We start from the raw sequence: 15507 nt of genomic DNA on the forward strand, positions 1-15507 counted from the left end.
AATATCCCAAATGGGCGTGGCATTTTCACCAATTAAGGATTCCAGCTTTAAGTGCCAGAAGCTGAGACCATTAATGTGAGGTGTGCAGGTGTGTGTATTGAAGAACATCTGTGCGCTCTGCATGTAACTGATTATAATTTGATGTCTATGTAGTTATGTTAGTAGTATATGTTTGTCATTGACAGGCATTGTGTGTGTGTGTGTGTGTGCGTGCGTGTGTGTGTGTGTACTGCAGAAACCTGCAACAGCTCTCAGGGAGATAACAGCTCAATGTAGTCCTGCCTGCCTCTCCCTCCTTCTCCCTCACTGCTGATAGCTCTTAATAGTGAGTCCCCTGGTAGCTAGCCGCTCTACGCCACACCACTAGCCAGGGCCAGCGAGCGCACAGCTGTCTAAACAAGCAGGGGAAACTAACGATGCATATTGGACAATTTATGCCAGACCACGGGTCAGATAGATCCAGCCTGGAACATTGACATTGACCGCTGGGTAAACGCTTCTTTAGGCTCGCCTCGTTCTCCAGGAAACTGAGTCTGCTTTTGTCTGTTTGTTCCTTACCGTTACCCTCCTTGTTACCCCCCTAATTCCCCCATCCACCAATCTCACCTCTCTGACCTCATCTCCTTGGGCTGGGTGGGTGTTTTTTTCGCCTTGTGACAAATAGTTCATTTTAGGATGATCCTCAAGGAGAGAGACAATGATAAATGATCAAATCTTGCTGTCTCCCTCCCACACACATGGGAGGGGGACACGAGACACACGCACACACAGACACACACACCATGAATACTGATGATATAAGATGATTATATGGCAGTCATCTCATCACCAAAACAACAGACACTGGAAAAAATGTATTCCACTGTTTTAGAATGTTGTGTTTATGAAAAGAGAGTATGCTTTCAGGCCCTCCCAGGTCATTCCCTGTGCTGTTGTTCCTGAGTGATCCGTCTCCGCTGCCATAAAACTGTGGTTGCAGTGATCAAGGCAGAATCAATGAGAAGGGAATTAAATCAGGACTCAACCCAGCCGAACCACTGTGCTCTCAGGCTGTCAGTGTGTCTGTGATGGATGAAGAGATGGAGGAACACATTAACACACATCACTGTGTTTCATTAAAGACTCAATTTCCCACTGTGAATGGACAGAGGTCAGAGTTCAACGCCAGCCCCCTGGGTGTTGGTCAGTGTGGGTGGGAGGGGGCATAACTATGTGGGAGCCAGAGAGGTTGTTACTAAGGAGGGGTCAGAGGTTAGAGGTCATCACGCCACACACAGACCAGAGTCTGTGAGAACCACTTGATCAGAGCTGACCTCATGTCAGCAGCTAACAGGTCACAGATCATAGCTTTCATCCATGGCAATGTAACCAAGGAATGAGGCTGTGATGATTATTTGATTATTTAATAGACCTCAATGGCCTACTTTCTTTCATTGCTCTCTCTTGGTCAGGTCGTTATTATAAAAGACAATGTGTTCTCATTCTCAATAATACATTTACATCAATGACTTTCCTGGTTAAATAAAGGCAATACATTTCCTTGTTCCCTCTCCTTCCCTTCATTACCACTGATCTGAAAGACGATGGCAGGTGAAAGTCTTATGGTGGAAACCTTTCCATTCCATTCACCTATCAGTGATCATGAAGGAAAGGAGACAAGGAGAGTATTAAGACATAGCGTAGGTCTTTGTTTCAGGGGGGCTCATTAGAGGAATAGGGAATTGTCATGAAAGAGCAGGATATCCTCAAGCCTTGTTAAAAAAATAATTTTATACTCCCCACATCACACCCTCTCTCTCTCTTTCATCACACACCCTCTCTCCTTCCACCAAATAGGAAGATTACATTTTCTGGGTTCAACCTCTAACGAAAGGGGAATGATGAGGAATGGAGGGGGGGGGGGTCTCTTTAATGTTCTGTCTTTGCTGCGAAGGACTAGGTGTCTGTCGCCATGGCAGGTTTCTCATCGACCTGTTTGTCCAATGAGAGGAAGGGGAGAGGGTGGGGGGGTGGAGTCCCTTGAGACGCCATTAGCGTGGGAAGCCCTTAAGAGCTGTCATTAGACGTGTGTGTGTGTGTGTGTGTGTGTGTGTGTGTGTGTGTGTGTGTGTGTGTGTGTGTGTGTGTGTGTGTGTGTGTGTGTGTGTGTGTGTGTGTGTGTGTGTGTGTGTGTGTGTGTGTCACCATGCTCATCAGCACACAGGCCCCCATATGCAGAGGTGAAGGAAGGAGGGAGAGAAGGAGGAGAGGGAGAGTCTCATCAAAGCCATACATTTTCATTTACAGCTGTGGTTAACCTAGGAAAGAAGTGGAGAGAGGGAGAGGATGTCTGCAGGCATGATCGCTCTCGGTCTTCAGTAGAGAGTTGAAGCGATTACACCTGTCTGTATTATAATGCGATTGGACTGGGATCAGAGATGTAATGGTCATGAAAACAAAATCCATGGTGTGTCCAATTTGAGAGACCAGCGAACAGTGGAGCAGGAAGGAGAGATGAGAGGGCTAGTACAGCCACTGTATCAGTCTACACATCTTCCTTTATAAATGTACTGTATCTTTAAGAACCTCTTAATCAGAGAATAAAATCTCCCTTTGTATTCTGTCTCTATGTGAACTGTGTATAAAGACTTCTGAACAATGGCCTTGTTGCAGTCCTTTATCTTACTAAGTCCTTCTGTGTGGAAAATGATACAAGGATGGCCATAAACATGTATGTGCACACACACACATGCATACATTCATACATACACACACACCAAGGGAGCTGCTTTGTTTGTTTACTCTGTTGGAAACCCAGAACAAAGGGGGATGCGCCTCTCTTGTCAACAGGATGCATAAAGGCAGGCAGAGTGGAGAGTAGGCACCTGGCACAGACATCAATGTTTTCAAGCAAACACACACACACACACACACACACACACACACACACACACACACACACACACACACACACACACACACACACACACACACACACACACACACACACACACACACACACACACACACACACACACACACACACACACACACACACACACACACACACACACACACACACACACACACACACACACACACACACACACACACACACACACACACACACACACACACACACACACACACACACACACACACACACACACACACACACACACACACACACACACACACACAAACACACACACACACACACACACACACACACACACACACACACACACACACACACACACACACTTTTATGTAAAGAGGCTGTTAGAATCCCAGGGGGATTTGAAACTCCTCATCCGGAATGTGACAGAGAAGAAACATAAAATCTTTAAAATTCCCACTTCTGTGGTTTCTATAGGCGTGTGTGTGGACTTGTGTGTGTCACCATGCTCATGAGCACACAGGCCACCATATGCAGAGAGGTGATAGAAGGTGGGAGAGGAGGAGTCGGTAGGGAGAGGCTCATCAAAGACATACATTTTCTTCTGTTCACTAACAGCTGTTAACCAGGGGAGAAGAGGAGAGGAGAGGAGAGTGGGAGAGGAGAGGAGGATGTCTGCAGGCATGATCTCGTTCTCTCTCTTTAGTAGATAGTTGCACCTGTCTGTATTATAATGCACTTTTCGAGGCTGGCAACACACTGAACTATGCATGAGAGTACCAGCTGTTCCGGACAACTGTGTGATCACGCTGTCCGTACGCTGTCCCTACGCTGTCCGTAGCCGTTGTCAGTAAGTCCTTTAAGTCCAGGTTAACATTCACAAGGACGCAGGGCCAGACAGGTCGCCCTCAGGTGGTGAAGGTTGGCAACAACACATCCGCCACGCTAACCCTCAACACGGGGGTCCCTCAGGTGTGCGTACGTAGTCCGCTCCTGTACTCCCTGTTCACCCAGACTGCGTGGCCATGCACAACTCCAACAAAATCATTAAGTTTGCTGACGACACAACGGTGGTAGGCCTGGTCACTGACGACAATGAGACAGCCTACAGGAAGGAGGTTAGAGAATTCATGAAAATTGCAAATGAAATGAAATCAATATGCTAGCTCTCAAGCTTAGCCTTTTGTTAACAACACTGTCATCTCAGATTTTCAAAATATGCTTCTCAACCATAGCAAAACAAGCATTTGTGTAACAGTATTGATAGCTAGCGTAGCATTTAGCGTTAGCATTCAGCAGGCAACATTTTCACAAAAACCAGAAAAGCATTCAAATAAAATCATTTACCTTTGAAGAATTTCGGATGTTTTCAATGAGGAGACTCTCAGTTAGATAGCAAATGTTCAGTTTTTCCTGAAAGATTATTTGTTTAGGAGAAATTGCTCCGTTTTCTGCGTCACGTTTGGCTACCAAAAAAAAACGAAAATTCAGTCATCAAAACGCCGAACCTTTTTCCAAATGAACTCCATAATATCGACTGAAACATGGTAAACGTTGTTTAGAATCAATCCTCACATATCTCTTCGATGATATATCGTTCGTGGAAGTCTCCTCTCCCCCCTGAATCACATGGATGAATGCGTGCAGCTTGGAGATTACGCAGCGATTTCGACAAAGGACACCGGGCGGACACCTGGTAAATGTAGTCTCTTATGGCCAATCTTCCAATGATATGCCTACAAATACATCACAATGCTGCAGACACCTTGGGCAAACAGCAGAACGTGAAGGCTCGTTCAGGGCGCATTCACAGCCATATAAGGAGACAATGGAAAACAGAGCCTCAAAAATTCTGCTCATTTCCTGTTTGAAGTTTCATCTTGGTTTCGCCTGTAGCATCAGTTCTGTGGCACTCACAGATAATATCTTTGCAGTTTTGGAAACGTCAGAGTGTTTTCTTTCCAAAGCTGTCAATTATATGCATAGTCGAGCATCTTTTTGTGACAAAATATTGCGCTTAAAACGGGCACGTTTTTTTATCCAATAATGAAATAGCGCCCTCATAGCTTCAAGAGGTTAAATTACTAAAAATATTTAATCTTCATCCACCTGGCGTGTCAGATTTCAAAAAAGCTTTACAGCTAAAGCAAACCAAGCGTTTATGTAAGGACATCTCTGTCAGCAGACAAAACATTACAAACAGCGAGCAGCAAAGTAGATTGGTCACAAAAGTCAGAAAAGCAATAAATTGAATTGCTTAACTTTGATGATCTTCAGATGTTTGCACTCACGAGACTCCCAGTTACACAATAAATGTTCCTTTTGTTCCAAATCATCAAATCAAATAGATTTATATAGCCCTTCGTACATCAGCTGATATCTCAAAGTGCTGTACAGAAACCCAGCCTAAAACCCCAAACAGCAAGCAATGCAGGTGTAGAAGCACGGTGGCTAGGAAAAACTCCCTAGAAAGGCCAAAACATAGGAAGAAACCTAGAGAGGAACCAGGCTATGTGGGGTGGCCAGTCCTCTTCTGCCTGTGCCGGGTGGAGATTATAACAGAACATGGCCAAGATGTTCAAATGTTCATAAATGACCATCATGGTCAAATAATAATAATCACAGGCAGAACAGTTGAAACTGGAGCAGCAGCACGGCCAGGTGGACTGGGGACAGCAAGGAGTCATCATGTCAGGTAGTCCTGAGGCATGGTCCTAGGGCTCAGGTCCTCCGAGAGAAAGAAAGAGAGAATTAGAGGGAGCATACTTAAATTCACACAGGACACCGGATAGGACAGGAGAAGTACTCCAGATATAAAAAACTGACCCTAGCCCCCCGACACATAAACTACTGCAGCATAAATGCTGGAGGCTGAGACAGGAGGGGTCAGGAGACACTGTGGCCCCATCCGAGGACACCCCCGGACAGGGCCAAACAGGAAGGATATAACTCCACCTACTTTGCCAAAGCACAGCCCCCAAACCACTAGAGGGATATCTTCAACCACCAACTTACCATCCTGAGACAAGGCCGAGTATAGCCCACAAAGATCTCCGCCACGGCACAACCCAAGGGGGAGGCACCAACCCAGACAGGAAGATCACATCAGTGACTCAACCCACTCAAGTGGATTATTTTTTATATCCAAAATACCTCCATTGGGTTGGGGTGTTTTGTTCAGAAATTCACAGGCTCAAAACATGTCAAACATTTTTTATAATCAATCCTCAGGTTGTTTTTACAATAAATAATCTATAATATTTCAACCGGACCGTAGCTTTTTCAATAGGAGAGAGAGAGAAAATGTCTGCTCCAAACTGTTGCACATGCAAAACTCTGCTGGCCCTCAGCCATCCACTGACGCGATGTGATCATTCTCGCTCATTTTTCAGAATAAAAGGCTTGAAACTATGTCTAAAAACTATTCACACCATGTGGAAGCCACAGGGAAAGGAATCTGGTTGATATCCCTTTAAATGGAGGGAAGGCATGCAATGGAACATGGAGCTTTCAAAATAAGAGGCACATCCTAGTTGGATTTTCCTCAGGTTTTCGCCTGCAATATCAGTTCTGTTATACTCACAGACAGTATTCTGACAGTTTTGGAAACTTTAGAGTGTTTTCTATACTAATCTGACAATTATATGCATAATCTAGCTTCTGGGCCTGAGAAATAGGCAGTTTAATTTGGGTACGTTTTTCATCCAAACATCAAAATACTGCCCCCTACACTCAACAGGTTAACGGACCTTCCTACATACAAACAATCACTCACAAAAAAACATGGGGGAACAGAGGGTTAAATAATGAACAAGTAATTGGGGGATTGAAACCAGGTGTGTAAAACAAAGATACAACAAATAGAAAATGAAAAGTGGATCGGCGATGGCGAGAAGGCCTGTGACGTCGACCGCCGAACACCGCCCAAACAAGGAGAGGGACCGACTTCGACAGAAGCTGTGACAGTGCACCCCCCCTGAGCAGCTCGCCGACACTGACCTCAGGGACGACCCGGAGGACGAGGTGCATGGCGACCCGGGAGGAGATGGTGGAAGTCCCGCAGCAACGAAGGGTCCAGGACGTCCTCCACCGGCACCCAGCATCTCTCCTCCGGACCGTACCCCTACCACTCCATGTGGTACTGAAGGCCCCTTCCCCATGCCTCGAGTCCAGGGTGGCTCGAACAGCATACGCCAGGGCCCCTTCGATGTCCAGAGGGGCCGGAGGAACCTCCCCCACCTCAGATTCCTGGAGTGGACCAGCCACCACTGGCCTGAGGAGAAACACATGGAACGAGGGATTAATACGGGGGAAGCTGTAATCTGTAGCATACCTCGTTCAGTCTCCTCTGGACTTTGAATGGCCTCACATACCACGGACCCAGATTCCGGCAGGGCAGGCGGAGGGGCGAGTTTCGGGTCGAGAGCCAGACCCGGTCCCCCGGTGCAAACACCGGGGCCTCACTGCGGTGACGGTCGGCGCTCGCCTTCTGCCGCATGATTGCCCGTTGCAGGCGCACAAGGGCAGCGTCCCATGTCTCCTTCGAGCGCCAAAACCATTCAGCCACCGCAGGTGCCTCGATCTGGCTCTGATGCTACGGTGCCAGGACCGGCTGATACCCTAGTACACACTGAAAATGAGATAGGTTAGTGGAGGAGTGGCAAAGGGAGTTTAGGGCCATCTCTGCCCAGGGGGTGAAAGCCGCCCACTCCCCCGGCCGGTCCTGGCAATAGGACCGCAGAAACCTACCCACATCCTGGTTAACTCTCTCCACCTGCCCATTACTCTCAAAGTGAAAACCTGAGGTGAGGCTGACCGAAATCCCCAGGCCTTCCATAAACGCCCTCCAGACTCTAGATGTGAACTGGTGTCGGAACCCGTAGTGTCGGAAGACGTGGGTGAACTGGGCCTCCGCAGTCTGTAGAGCCGTAGAGAGACCGGGCAAAGGAAGGAGATGGCAGAACTTAGAAAACCGATCCACAACGACCAGGATCGTGGTGTTTCCTTGTATCGGAGGAAGATCCGTCACGAAATCCACCGATAGGTGTGACCACGGCCGTTGTGGAACGGGTATGGGTTGTAATTTCCCTCTGGGCAGGTGTCTAGGTGCCTTGCACTGGGCGCACACCGAGCAGGAGGAAACATAAACCCTCACATCCTTAGCTATAGTGGGCCACCAGTACTTCCCACTAAGACAGCACACTGTCCGACCGATGCCAGGATGACCAGAGGAGGGTGACGTGTGGTTCCAACAGATCAAACGATCGCGGACATCAGACGGAATGTACAGACGTCCCACTGGACACTGGGTGGGAGTGGGCTCTGTACGTAATGCCCGTTCGATGTCCGCGTCCACCTCCCATACCACTGGTGCCACAAGGCAAGAAGCCGAAAGTATGGGAGTGGGATCCGTGGAGTGCTCCTCTGTGTCATACATCAGGGACAGTCCATCTGCCTTAGCGTTCTGGGAGCTTGGTCTGTAAGAAAGGGTGAAAACAAAACGGGTGAAAAACATGGAATCAGTCTCCTTGCTGCCCGGATGTGCTCCAGATTGCGGTGGTCAGTCCAAATGAAGAAAGGGTGTTTAGCTCCCTCAAGCCAATGCCTCCACACCTTCAGAGCCTTGACAACAGCCAACAGCTCCGGTCACCCTCAGAGTAGCACCTCCGAGCTCCATAGGTGTAGAGTCGGAGGTGCTGGGGGATGGAATGGACGGGCCCCGATCCAGACGTCCGCGGGTGGCCAACAGGTTATCCAGCCGGAATGGATAAATCCATCAGTTGGTCGAGGGTAAGGGTGGTGTCCCTGCAAGCCAGCTCCCGACGAACGTCCTCACGTAGACTGCACTGGTAATGGTCGATCCGGGCCCTTTCATTCCATCCTGCGCTGGCTGCCAGGGTCCTGAAGTCCAGTGCAAAGTCCTTTGCGCTCCTCATTCACTGTCGAATATGGAACAACCGTCCCCCCGCCGCTCTCCCCTCCGGTGGATGATCGAATACCGCCCGGAAACAGCGGGTGAAATCCTCATAGTGGACCAAAGCTGCACCTTCTCTCCCCCATACGGCATTGGCCCACTCAAGTGCTCTCCCCAACAAACAGGAGATGAGGGCGGACACACTCTCGTGTCCCGAGGGAGCCGGGTGGACGGTCGCCAGGTAGAGCTCCAACTGGAGCAGGAACCCATGGCCCCCGGTAGCCGTCCCATCATATGCCCTCGGGAGCGAGAGCCGAATCCCACTGGGTTCAGGTGATGGAGGAGTGGACAGCGGTGTGGGTTTGGGTGAAGTGGACGGGGGTGTGGGAAAAACCCTTCTCTCCCATCGCTCCATGGTGTGCAGCACGCGATCCACGGCTGTGCCAAGATTTTGGAGCGCTGGACGTGCTGCTGGACGTGCTCCTCCACTGGTAACTGAGGACCGGGTGTACCTGCTGACACCATATTGTGGTGCGTGTTTCTGTCAAGAGTCAGTGTGCAGCAGGTAGGACAAAGTCAGGCGCAGGACACAGAACTATGTAACAACGTACTTTACCCGGAAATCACAAACAAATTCCATACAGGGAAAAATATTCCAGCTCGACACAACAGAATGACAACTTAACTAAGAACAAACATGCACAAAACCATGTGGGAACCAGAGGGTTAAATAGGGAATAAATTGTAACGTAATGGAAACCAGGTGTGGCTAGAAAGCCGGTGACGTCGACCGCAGAACGCCGCCCGAACAAGGAGAGGCACCAATTTCGGCGGAAGTCGTGACATCCTGTCCTTCATGAGATCACCAAATGAAACACACTCGTCATGACTGTCCGTTAAGTGTCCACGGACCACTCCCACATTATCAAAAATATAAATATGGTTTAATTATTCAAACTTTTGATGCCCGAGTGTCTCTCTGTGTTCCACAGTTTACATTCCAATCTCGAACACCACAGAGCATAAGTGCAGCATATTTTATGACCGATCATAAAACAGCCGACCACCCGCTCTCCCCCTCTACGAGAGAGAGCAAGCTGTACAGCAGACCCACTGTACCCTGATCCTTCAGATCGTCACAGGAGAGTTATGACCGAGACCTGCCAGTGTGGAATACAACCTCTTCCTCAACGTCAGCAAGACAATGGAGCTGATCATGGACTACAGGAAACGGAGGACCGAGCACACTCCCATCCACATCGACAGGGCTGTTGTGGAGCAGGTTGAGAGCTTCAAGTTCATTGGTGTCCACATCACATGGGAACTATCATGGTCCACACACATCAACACAGTCGTGAAGAGAACACGACAACGCCTCTTCCCCCTCAGGAGGCTGAAAAGATTCTTCATGGGCCCTCAGATCCTCAAAAAGTTCAACAGCTGCACTATTGAGAGCACCTCGACTGGCTGCATCACTGCTTGCTATGGCAACTGCTTGGCATCTGATCACAAGACGCTACAGAGGGTAGTGCGTATGGCCCAGTACATCACTGGGTCCGAGCTCCCTGCTATCCAGGGCCTATATACCAGGCGGTGTCAAACACTCCAGCTACCCAAGTCATAAACCGTTCTCTCTGCTACTGCACGGCAAGCGGTATCGATGCATCAAGTTTGGAACCAACAGGACCCTGAACAGCTTCTACCCCCAAGCTATAAGACTGCTAAATAGTTAGTTAAATAGTTAACCAATAGCTACCCAGAATATCTGCATTGACCGTTTTTGCACTAACTCTTTTGACTCATCACATATGCTGCTGTTACTTTTTATTATCTATCCTGTTGCCTAGTCACTTTATCCCTACCTATATGTACATATCTACCTCTACCTCATACCCCTGTACATCGACTCAGTACTAGTACCCTGTGTACATAGCCAGGCTATCATTACTCATTGTGTATTTATTCCTTGTATTATTCTATTTTCTATTTATTCCTCATGCTTTTATTATATATTTTTTTATTCTACTATTTCCCCCCCAAAATCTTGACATTGTTGGGAAGGGCGCGTAAAGTAAGCATTTCACTGTTAGTCTACACCTGTTGTTTACAAAGCAAGGGACAAATAACATTTCATTTCATTTGATTGGGCTAAATATTACGTGTGCTCCCTCTCCGGCTTCTAGGGCACCAAGCTGCTCGATATGGCGCACACCTGTCACCATCGTTACGCCCACCTTCCGTCATTCCGACTCACCTGGACTCCATCACTTCCCTGATTACCTTCACTATATATGTCACTCCCTTTGGTTCCTTCCCCAGGCATCATTGTTTCTGTTTCAGTTTCATGTCTGTGTGCTGTTCGTGTTTCTTGTTTTGTATTATGTTCCGTTTATTTATTAAAACACTCACTCCCTCAACTTGTTTCCCAACTCTCAGCGCACATCGTTACACTGGGACCATAGATGTAGTGGTTAAAAGAGCACAATCCAGGGTGTATCCAATTTAGGAAACCAATTGTAATGGTATACATGCTGGTAGAAACGAGAAGCAGGTACAGTGAACATTTTATGTGTGTGAACATTTAATATCAACGGACATGGAACAGGACAGCATCTGGACATGAGCACATAACGACATTAATGCAGACACAGGGAACAAACGGGGGATCAGGCAGTTATAGACAGGGCAATCAACAAATGGAAGGAGTCCAGGTAAGTCCAATGAGCGCTGCTGTGCGTAATGATGGTGACAGGTGTGTGTAAGGAAGGGCAGCCTGGTGCCCTTGAGCTCCAGAGTGGGAGAGCTGAAGCAGGCATGACACCAATGAACAGTGGAGCAGGAGGGAGAGATGAGAGGGCTAGTACAGCCACTGTATCAGTCTACACATCCTCCTTTATAAATGTACTGTATCTTTAAGAACCTCTTAATCAGATAATAAAGTTTCCCTCTGTTTTCTGTCTCTATGTGAACTGTGTGTAAAGACTTCTGAACAATGGCCTTGTTGCAGTCCTTTATCTTACTAAGTCCTTCTGTGTGGAAAATGATACAAGGATGGCCATAAACATGTATGTACATGCACATGTATACACACACACACACACACACACACACACACACACACACACACACACACACACACACACACACACACACACACACACGCGCGCACACACACATCAGAGCTGCTTGTTTGTTTACTCTGTTGGAAACCCAGAACAAAGGGGGATGCTCCTCTCTTGTCAACAGGATGCATAAAGGCAGGCAGAGTGGAGAGTAGGCACTCTGGCACAGACATCAATGTTTTCAAACGCACACACACACACACACTTTTATGTAAAGAGGCTGTTAGAATCCCAGGGGGTTTTAAACTCCTCATCTGGAACGTGACAGAGAAGAAACATAAAATCTCCAAAATTCCCACTTCTGTGGTTTCCATAGCAGTGTGTGTTGGTGTGTGTGTACATGTCTAGTCTGTGTCTGCATGTGCAACTGCCATTTTCCGTGTCACACAGGGACAGGGTGAAGCGACTAAAGTTCATTCCACCCCTGTCTAGGTGACACATTGAAGGTATTTATTCCCTATAGCCTTTCCATCCTGCCCTGTAGCTCTATGAGACCCAACAGGCTTCCACCAGACACAGACATACAGTACCTCCAGTGTCTGCAGTTAGTGAGTTGAGGGAGATGTTATTTATGTTTGGTCCAGTCTAGCCCCCTACTGTTCCATCTTCAGCCCCCACACACCTCTCCCCCCTCAGTAACCCCAGGCCCCCTTCAGACGTGGTGGTGAGGTGTAGGCTGAAGGTAATGGTTTTCATTTCATTTTAATGCCAGTCACCGTGGGTCCCTGCTTCATTACAGCAGCACGGCGGGGCCCCCTGTCTCCTGGAGGAATTCATTACGCTGCCCCCGGCTAGGTCTACACCATGCCTGCTACATAGTTTCACACACATATGCAATAAGTTAACACACACATGCAGGCACACACACACACTTCTTGGAGCAGACTGATTAATGGGAGCTCACACCTAGTTACTGCGCTCAGGTGCCTCTCCTGATCTTCCTCTTTTGTCTCGTCTGCTGCTGAGAGTAGCCAATAGAAACAGTCGCTTTGTTCTTCACAACATGATACTGGATGGACTATATTACTGGGATTCCTGATGATATAACTGATTCTCAATCCCACCTTTTCTATTGAGCTTTTATTGAGCCAGTGAATAAGACCGAAAATCTATTTGAAAATATCATTTTTGATTCCAAGGATGTATACTGTATATCATGTGGATGGTGCCAACAGTGAATAGCACTGAAAGTATTCAAAGACAAAGAGGACCCAGATAGTCTACATATAATAATACATTTATTATGATGGCATCCCCCTGGGCAAAAACTAGTTGAATCAACAATGTTTCCACGTCATTTCAACAAAAAAAATTGTATGTGATTGGCTTTGCAAAATTGTCATCAACATATGAGAATTTTGTCTTTTTTTCACACATTTAACCTAAATCCAATGACATGGTGACATTTTTTGTTAATTTCACATTGAATTAACGTTAGTCGACAACTCAACCAAATATAAATCAAAAATAGATGCTGATCTGATGTCTGTGCCCAGGGGGATGTTCAACAGAACAAATTCCACAAGAAAAATACTCAGTGTTTCGGTATAGCCTTCGTCAGGGAGTACAATGAGTCTATTTGAAAACAGTCTCCTTTTTTTAATATCAAGGACGTTCTGTATACACCAGGAGGTCTATAGTGCAGACAAACACATCCGATGAAACAAAAGCAGACATCTGCATTGGCCCTGTGCCATAACAAATATGCTGCTCACAATATGAACATGTTTCATGGTGAGTGCCTGGCACAGTGAGTTTATCTCACATTGAGATTACCTGTGAAGGCTAGTATGGCTGCCAGGGTATGGCTGAGTACACATGCATGTTTCATGGTGAGTGCCTGGCACAGTGAGTTTCCCTCACATTGAGATTACCTGTGAAGGCTAGTATGGCTGCCAGGGTATGGCTGAGTACACATGCATGTTTCATGTTGAGTTTACCTACAAAGATCAGTGTGGTGTAGGTTATAGCTGAGTACCACAATCAGCCGGTGGCATCTTAATTGGGGAGGACAGGTCCATAGTAATGGCTGGAACGGAATTAATGGTATGGTATCCAACATTTCATTCACTCAATCCCAGCCATTATTATGAGCCATCCTCCCCTCAGCAGCCTCCAGTGCTGAGTACACATGCATGTTTCCTGAGAGAGAGTTTACCTCACATGCAGCTTAGCTTGACTGCGTTGGGGAGGGAAGCGATGTGATGTCCTGTTCACATCTGACATATATTATTCACACTCCATCCCCCTTGGGGCCACAGGAGGCCTACTAAACCCAGGGGACAGCTAGCATGATGGTTCAGTCTCAGGACCCAACCCAGTCCCAAAGACACACTGTCACTGTCACAGTGCACACAGTCTACCTAATGCAGCCAACCAAACACAACACACAAAGGCTCAGGTTTGAACACAAACCAGGACTAACATTGTCACATATGCTCAGCTGGGTGAAGTCCAGCATACACTGTAGACCTCTGAGACCAGGATGGTGAATTCCAGAATGTATAGTAGATCTCCAGGGAACAGACTGGGTTAGGGAGGAGAGAAAATGTAAAAATGTACTTATTTATTCCGTCTTATGTACCCTGTATTTTCTCATTGATTTGTGTCCTATGCAAATTCAATCTAGCTAGCAGGCTACATGGGACAGTCATACTGAGACCAAGGTCTATTTTACAGATGAATGACATAAAACACACACATCAATATAAATACTAAAGGCAAGCAGAAAGAACAACACAGTCATAAAAAACACACCTTCATCAGTAATGAGGTCCTCAATCATCTTTCTGAATTGGCCCAGAGGCACCAACACATCATTTAAGAACTTAAGAACATTTAAGATTGTTCCACAAGGAAGATGCAAGAAAAGCTGATTTACATAACTCAGTAGAGACCAAAGGAATTTCCAGAGTTATCCATCCCTGAGACCGGGTGTGGTAACTCCTATGACTAAAGTTTAGTAATGATGTTAGGTAGGACTTTTTGTAAAGGGGCTTTATAAATTAAAACATAGCAATGTATTAACCAACGTGACATCAAAGAGGGCTAACCAACTTTCTGGTAGAGAATGCAGTGATGAGTACTGAAATTGTCATCAGTAATGAAGCGCAGTGCACTATGATAAATTGCATCTAACAGCTTTAATGAAGTGGCAGCTGCGTTCATGTAGATGATGTCGCCATAGTCTAGGACCGATAGGAACGTCAACTGAATAATCTGCTTTCTGCCTGTGTTTTGTGTGCCACACAAGGCATAAGCATGTCAAGGACAACCAATTTGTCTGACATGTAAATTACTTTGCGACATTAAAACATGGAGAGAGATATGGAAATAAAAGTATTTAAGATGATAGATTAGCTGCGGCACAGAGATTCACTGGACACATCTAAGACAGATTTCCATAGACTGCTTCTTTGGAAGTAGGCCTACAGTACTGGCATGTGCATGTTGTGCACTGAACGACTGTAATTCTTTGTCCTTTCTTTGTGTCTTCTATCTATAGGCTATAGTTTAGGTTTTGTTTTCACCTTTCATAGGATGTATGGTTGTTGTCGTGCATGTTTAAAGAGCTGCTTTAGGGGCCAAATGAA

The 15507-nt window shown here is 46.8% G+C and overlaps 1 protein-coding gene across 2 annotated transcripts in view; it reads left to right on the plus strand.

The window, feature by feature from the left end:
* Positions 1-15507, plus strand: part of LOC118371989 (LHFPL tetraspan subfamily member 7 protein-like) — a 250013-nt gene that overhangs the window by 218168 nt on the left and 16338 nt on the right. Inside the window, exon 3 of one of the 2 annotated variants that reach the window (XM_052457884.1) lies at positions 10976-11313. The exons of the other annotated variant lie outside the window; for it this stretch is intronic. Coding sequence (XP_052313844.1) covers positions 10976-11298 — 323 coding nt within the window. The 3' untranslated portion in view covers positions 11299-11313. Of the gene's footprint in view, positions 1-10975; positions 11314-15507 lie in introns of those variants that run through there. 2 annotated transcript variants of the gene reach the window in all.

This window comes from Oncorhynchus keta, chromosome 12 (assembly GCF_023373465.1).
Source record: "Oncorhynchus keta strain PuntledgeMale-10-30-2019 chromosome 12, Oket_V2, whole genome shotgun sequence".
NCBI classification, from domain to species: Eukaryota; Metazoa; Chordata; class Actinopteri; order Salmoniformes; family Salmonidae; genus Oncorhynchus; species Oncorhynchus keta.